General features: G+C 38.0%; 1 protein-coding gene across 1 annotated transcript in view; it reads right to left on the minus strand.

The window, feature by feature from the left end:
- LOC141147936 (transmembrane protease serine 9-like) overlaps positions 1 to 7,566 on the minus strand; it is a 69,122-nt gene extending 61,556 nt beyond the window's left edge. The window contains exons 1-2 of the mRNA XM_073635096.1: positions 7,563 to 7,566; positions 1,251 to 1,437 (exon numbers count right to left, since the gene is read on the minus strand). Coding sequence (XP_073491197.1) covers positions 1,251 to 1,437; positions 7,563 to 7,566 — 191 coding nt within the window. The remainder of the gene's footprint in view (positions 1 to 1,250; positions 1,438 to 7,562) is intronic.
- Positions 7,567 to 7,932: the final 366 nt, after the last annotated feature.

A 7,932-nucleotide genomic window follows, 5' to 3' on the forward strand; every position in this document is an offset into this window, starting at 1 on the left:
AGGGGTTTATATATATATATATATATATATATATATATATATATATATATATATATAAAATGTGTGCAAACGGGTCTATCAGTCACAACTAATCTTTTCGATAATTTGCTTAATACAGTTATTTTCTAGGATCGTCACTGCTATCTAGTGATAATTAGGTGTTTTTTTAGTCCTGAAATACCTCGATAAGGAAAAATGCAGCATTATAGCCACTAGATGGCGCTGATGATCCTTTGCTAGATTTTCTGCAGATTTTTGTCTTCAGAGTCACCAAAACCCTATAATATGAGGTCAAACCTTAAGAGTTTCAATTTGTATGCAATCAGGCCGGCCCTTGCACTACATGATTTTGGTAAATCTAAAGACAAAAATCTGCAGAGAATCGAATAGTGTGTATGGGGTCTAAGGGGTTTATGTATGAAAAAAAAAAAAAAAAATGTGCAAGTGAGTCAATCAGGTACAATGATTTTATACGATCATCAGTGCCATCTAGTGGCAATAATGACTTTTTTATGGAAAAAAAAAAACTTTTTTTACCCTTAGTCCTCATGCACACGGACGTTTTTACAGCTGCTTTTTTGAGCTTTTTTTGCAGCTTAAAAAGGCCTGTCTATGTTAGTCTATGGCTTCATGCCCACCTAGGCGTTTTTGAGCTGCAAGTGGCATAGGCGTTTTTAAGCTGTAAAAAAAACCCAGGACCAGTGGGTTCTGAAAGACGTTTTTCAGCTGTAAAAACGCTCTAATGCTGAAAAACGCTCAAAAACGTCATTCACCAACGTTTTTTAGCGTTTTTGATCCATTGAAAAAAAAAAAAAAAACGAAAAAAAAAAAAAAAACGCTCAAAAACGCTAACGCGGAAAAACGCTCAAAAACGCTCAAAAACGCTAAAAAACGCTATTGCAAAAACGCTGAAAAAAGCTGAAAAAAGTTAAAAAAAGTCACTGCAAAGATACTGGCATTTTCATAACGTTTTTTTAACAGCCTGTGTGCATGAGGGCTTAAACACCTCAATCAAGAAAAATGTTGCATCATGACCACTAGATGGCGATGATCATCCTTATGGTATCACCGTAAACCTCAGGTGCTGGAGTTTTAGCGGTATGGGGTTGTGCCATAAAAAATATACAGCTAAATGAAAAAAATAAATTAAATGTAATATTTGACAATAAAAAAAATTGTGATATCCTTATGAAATAAGATAAAATACAAATGCTGATGTAGACATTTCGGAAGTAAATGATTACACTCACCTGTCAAAGCAATGTGCGGCACTCAGCACCCACTGCGGGGAGATCAGGGACCCCCCACATATAGGGGAGCCCCGATACTGCAGACTGACCTGCCAGGGCCACTCGCCAGCCACAGAGTCTGAACCCCCAACTATACGGCTGGAGGGTACTGCCGGGACACCACAGGACATGGGGTTCGAGGAGGAAACTGGGAGAGAAGAACATATCGTGTGTTCAGAAAAGTTACCAGATTCCTTCTGTACCACAAATTATTATACAGTATATACATATATAATGCTTTACCGGTGTGTGACTATGGAGGGGCATTAGATTGTAAGCTCTGGTACAGAGACTGATGTAACTGGCTGTGTTCTCCGTACAGCACTGCAGTATATGTCAGAGCTATATAAATGTATAATAATAATAGTATGTGATTGTGGGGGGGGACATTAGAGTGTAAGCTCCTCTGTTATGAGAGAACGATGTGACTGGCTCAGTGTTCTATGTACAGCACTGCAGCATATGTCAGAGCTATATAAATGTATAATAATAATAGTGTGTGATTGTGGGGGGGGGACATTAGAGTGTAAGCTCCTCTGGTACAGAGACTGATGTGACTGGCTCAGTGTTCTCTGTACAGCACTGCGGTATATGTCAGAGCTATATAAATGTATAATAATAATAGTGTGTGACTGTGGGGGGGGACGGACGGACATTAGAGTGTAAGCTCCTCTGGTACAGAGACTGATGTGACTGGCTCAGTGTTCTCTGTACAACACTGCAGTATATGTTAGAGCTATATAAATGTATAATAATAATAGTGTGTGACTTCGGGGGGAGGGGGGGACATTAGAGTGTTCTCTGTACAGCACTGTGGTATATGTCAGAGATACTGTATATGCAGAAAATGTATTATAATAATAATAGTGTGATTGGCTCAGTGTCCTCTGTGTAGTATGATAACCATGTAGTATGATAAGCAATAAACATAACATAACAATCTACAGAACGACCACTAGGTGTCATATATGCCGCATAAACAACAAACAGTTGTGATTTTTTTTTTTCTTTGAAGGTTTCATTGTGAATATTGATGGGTGTATTTTCCCGGGTTTGGTGAACGTTAGAAAAAATGAAACACAGCGCCAAAGATCTATGATAGGAAATATAAGATGGAAACTGATCTTTGGCAGGACCAAAAATTTAACTGAGAAACGAAGGCAGCGCTAGTCAAAAATAAATACAACACCCTATAAATATCTCTTTACAGTGAAAAAAATGTGACCAAAGATGGGAGCTAAAAAAAAGCCCCAAAAAACAATGAATCTAAAATACAAATCAATAAAGTGCAAAAGTGTTCAAAATAAATAATAATCTGCACACACAATACATTTCATAATGTGAATATAAAAACTACAAAGTCCATCATTGTAGTGCTCCAAAAATATCTGAAGAAAAAAATCAAAATACAGTATCTCACAGAAGTGAGTACACCCCTCACATTTTTGTAATTATTTTCTTCTATCTTTTCATGTGACAACACGGAAGAAATGACACTTTGCTACAATGTAAAGTAGTGAGTGTACAGCTTGTATAACAGTGTAAATTTTCTGTCCCCTCAAAATAACTCAACACACAGCCATTAATGTCTAAACCGCTGGCAACAAAAGTGAGTACACCCCTAAGTGAAAATGTCCAAATTGGGCCCAAAGTGTCAATATTTTGTGTGGCCACCATTATTTTCCAGCACTGCCTTAACCCTTTTGAGCATGGAGTTCACCAGAGCTTCACAGGCTGCCACTGGAGTCCTCTTCCAATCCTCCATGATGATATCACAGAGCTGGTGGATGTTAGAGAACTTGCGCTCCTCCACCTTCCATTTGAGGATGCCCCACAGATGATCAATAGGGTTTAGGTCTGGAGACATGCTTGGCCAGTCCATCACCTTTACCCTCAGCTTCTTTAGCAAGGCAGTGATCATCTTGGAGGTGTGTTTGGGGTCATTATGTTGGAATACTGCCCTGCGACCCAGTCTCCGAAGGGCAGTATGTCACAGTACATGTTGGCATTCATGGTTCCCTCAATGATCTGTAGCTCCCCAGTGCTGGCAGCACTCATGCAGCCCCAGACCATGACACTCCCACCACCATGCCTGACTGTAGGCAAGACACACTTGTCTTTGTACTCCTCACCTGGTTGTTGCCACACACACTTGTCACCATCTGAACCAAATAAGTTTATCTTGGTCTCAGACCACAGGACATGGTTCCAGTAATCCATGTCCTTAGTCTGCTTGTCTTCAGCAAACTGTTTGCGGCTTTCTTGTGCATCATCTTTAAAATGCCTTCTGGGACGACAGCCATGCAGACCAATTTGATGCAGTGTGCAGCGTATGGTCTGAGCACTAACAGGCTGACCCCCCCACCCCTTCAACCTCTGCAGCAATGCTGGCAGCACTCATACGTCTATTTCAAAAGACAACCTCTGGATATGACGCTGAGCACGTGCACTCAACTTCTTTGGTCAACTATGGTGAGGCCTGTGGCGACGTCCTGTTGTATGACAAAACACGTAGGGAGGAGGAGCGACACACTGACGTCACCGCAGTATGCCTAGTCCCGGAAGCAAAGGGCTTTATTTGAGGCCAGCCAACTCAATTCTTTTTAATGCTGTATCTTATCTACTTAACTGTAAGTGTCCATTTGTCTTACGATATTTGTAATAAATGTGAAGGTTTTACACTATGTGAGCCTTTGTTGTTTTATGGGGATTCAATTACCATGCCTGATTTGACCTTTGTGAGGACCATCATCGCTGAGGCTGAGGAGTTCCTCAGCTTATATTAGCAGAATTGGTACTTAGTACTTATATTAGCAGAATTGGGTGTCTCCAATCATCTGGAATACAGACTACTTGAAGTAGCTCCTCCCCCTGGATTATATTGCTGAACATCCTTTTTATTTGGATACTCACATATGAGACCCTTCTGTAAGACAGTGAGATCCGTTCTCTTTTCTTATCTTTGAAACCTTGAATGTGTCCTGAAGAAGCCTAACGGTGAAACTCGTTGACGCACAAGGGCTCACTGTATACTCTGTATCATTATATAAGATTTTTAACCCTTGAATGCTCTACTCATGTATTGTATTTTCTCAATAAAGATTGTTATTTTTTCATACTTTTCTATTGTTTCTTATGCCTTTAAACTCCGACCTAGGGATACTTAGTAAGTATCCTTTTTCTTTTTGTTCCCCTCTAATTTACGGATGTGGCTATGTGAGCGCCTTCTTTCATATTAGATCACCCAATGGTCTTAAAGGTTTTTTTTTTTTGTTTGCAAAAAAAAAAAAATTGACATTTCATTATTTTTTTTTATTTTTTATTTTTTTATTGCATTTAAGTGTAAACATGAGATCTGAGGTCTTTTTGACCCCCAGATCTCATATTTAAGAGGTCCTGTCATGCTTTTTTTCTATTACAAAGGATGTTTACATTACTTGTAATAGGAATAAAAGTGATCCAATTTTTTTTTTTTTTTTTTAAAGGACAGTGTAAAAATAAAAAATAAAAAGTAAAATAAATAAGAAAAAAAAAAGAATTTAAAGCACCCCATCCCGCCAAGCTCGCATGCAGAAGTGAAAGCATATGTGAGTAGTGCCCGCATATGAAAACCACACATATGAGGTATCGCCGCGATTGTTAGAGCGAGAGTAATAATTCTAGCACTAGACCTCCTCTGTAACTCAAAACTGGTAACCTGTAGAAACTTTTAAACGTCGCACATGGAGATTTTTAATAGTCAAAGTTTGTCGCCATTCCATGAGTGGGCGCAATTTTGGAGCATGACATGTTGTGTATCAATTTACTCAGCGTAATATTATATTTCACAATATAAAAAAAAATTGGGCTAACTTTACTGTTGTCTTAAGCCAAAAAAGTGTATTTTTTCCCAAAAAACTTTGCTTGTAAGACCGCTGCGCAAATACGGTGTGACATAAAGTGTTGTAACGCCCACCATTTTATTCTCTAGGGTGTCTGAAAAATATATATATACTGTTTGGTGGTTCTAAGTAATTTTCTAGCAAAAAAAAAATGATTTTAACTAAACAACAAGTGTCAAAAAGAGGCTCGACCCTTAAGTGGTTAAAGTAGCTTTTCGCACTTTTTAACTGTATGTTTTGACACATATTCACAGACATGAAGCATGTCTTTTGTGCTGCCTTTGGGGTGCACTTAAAAATGAATGGCAAGCAAAAAAGGTGTTAAATATATATGCAAAATCGCATGAGTTTATCAATGTTTACATAACACTAAAGCGCGAAATGCAATCTTAAGAAAAAATGTATTCTGGTAACTTGGAAAAACATTTTCTTTAAAAAAAAACAAAACAAAATACAATCTATCATCACCCTGGAGATATTGCTTTGTATTTGTAATATAATTTCTGTATTTCCTGAAGACGGATTGGTGATCTACTCTGAAAGTATACAGTAGGTATTCTATTTCACTATATATAAATCACACATGCTCTCTTTTTTCTCTTTGCTTCCTATTTTGCTTTATTTTACTTTGCGTGACCTTTTGTGTTTAAAGACCGTGGGTAATTTCAAGTTGCAGAGTGGTAACTTTTGGATTTAGATGGGACTAAAAAATGAATTTGTTTTTGATGGTTTGGAAAAAAAATTTCTTAAAAAAAAAATAAAACATTTAATTAAAAAAAAAAAAACAACTTTGTATTTGTAATTATATTTCTTTTTTGTATATTTTTATTTTTTGTATATATATATATATCTCTATATATATATATTTTTTTTTTAATATTTGTATTGATAATATGTTTGCTATGTTTCCTGAAGAGGGAATAATGATCTATGCTGGAAGTATTAGGTTATGTTTAACTTCGATAAAAAAGAAAGAAGCGCTCGGTCTCTAGAGAAATGGGACTTCTAAAATATGGTTTGTAGACGTTTATTAAAAATTTGAAAAACCGAGTCAACGCGTTTTGGGGGAATAGACTCTCTCTTCTTCAGGGCTGTTGCTGCATACCATTTGGTGGGAACAATTCCCATGAGTGGTTATGTTGGACCAAGAAATAATAGGACAAGGATAAAGAAATTCTTTTGCTTTTTATGTTAGATTTGGATTATTGTGGTGGTCCCACACTATACCCTGAGGAAGCCATTATTGGCGAAACATGTTGGGATTCAACATCCACCTGTGACCACTTTTTCCTTCTCCCTTGGGTCACCAGCAACTCAATATTTGAATTGTATATGCTCTACCAATGATTTGAACTATTTCTATACCTCTTGATTAATCTTGTATTTATCCTCTTGTATTTAATAAAAATAAATTATATTTTTATCTAACTTGTTATGTATTAATTGTTGGCAGCACCGTTATAATCCCATTCCTCTACATTAACAATTTCGCCAAACGGGATGAGGTGCATGACAATATAGAGCCACTCAAATTATACTCTTTAATCTGAATGTTGGATCAAGGTTTCTGAATGACAGGATGTCGGCTTTAGTTGTATGGGATTGCTGCCTATAGAACTAAAGCCGACATCCTGCCATCCAGAAACCTTGATCCAACATAACCACTCATGGGAATTGTTCCCATGAAAAAGTACACAGCAACAGCCCTAAAGAAGGGGGGAGTCTGTCCCACGAAATGCCTTGGCTTGATGTACATGTTGCTAATTTTAAATAAAGACCCATGAACCATATTTTGAAGTCACATTTCTCTGGACACCGGGCGCTTTTCTCTTTTTTTATCTAAGTCTACAAACTGAAACGACCTTAAGGTCAAACAGAAAAGGAAGCGGCCCAATCCCCGAGAAGGCCCATCGCCACCATCCATCACTGGGCACTATCCACAGGAAGGCATTTCTTCCTTTTTGCCCAGATGAATACCCACTCAGGACTGGTGATCAATCCAGTCAGTCCAGCATGGTCTCCAACGCAAGAAAGGTTATGTTTAAGACATATCTCCTACATTCAATATATCTCCTTAGTCCATTGTGTAGCACATTTTCAATGAAGGGTTCCCATATGGGCCAAAACATTGGTTTTCTACAGTATGTGACCATATATTATAGCTGTGTCTTGTTAAGAAGGATTGGTGATTCTTTTCGGAAAGTATGACATTATGTTCAAAACACATCTCCTAAATCCTGTATATGGTCGAGTCCATTACTGATACTGAATACTCAGGGCCATTGTGTATCACATGCCCAATGAAGGGTTCCCACATGGACCAAAACGTTGGTTTTCAATGTGACTATATAAAAATAAGGAGCTTTGTTGGTGTGCTGAAGGCATATCTTACCCATGTTGTGACCAGCTGGGAGCTGATGCGGCACCCTTAGAACCAGTTGGTCAACACCATTATGGTCTTTAAAGGAATGTTCCCTGGCGATGCTGTGGAACCCATTATTGGAACCCGCGGTCAGGAGTCAGCTTGCTGTCTGGATTAGAAACGTTCTTGCTGTTTGAAACATATCCTCTTAGACACCCTCCCCCTCATTATGTTTTATACATGTATTGGCTGACAAATGATGTTTGAAATGAAAGCTTTGCAAAAAATTGAGAAGGAATATTTCACCTACCGATATTCATCAGAAGAATTGCAGAGAGGCTCCTCATTGCCATATTGGTGTGTCCTCCCTTTTGGGTCTTGGTGTTCTGCTCATCTCCAG

This window comes from Aquarana catesbeiana, linkage group LG06 (genome assembly GCF_042186555.1).
Source record: "Aquarana catesbeiana isolate 2022-GZ linkage group LG06, ASM4218655v1, whole genome shotgun sequence".
Lineage (NCBI taxonomy): Eukaryota > Metazoa > Chordata > Amphibia > Anura > Ranidae > Aquarana > Aquarana catesbeiana.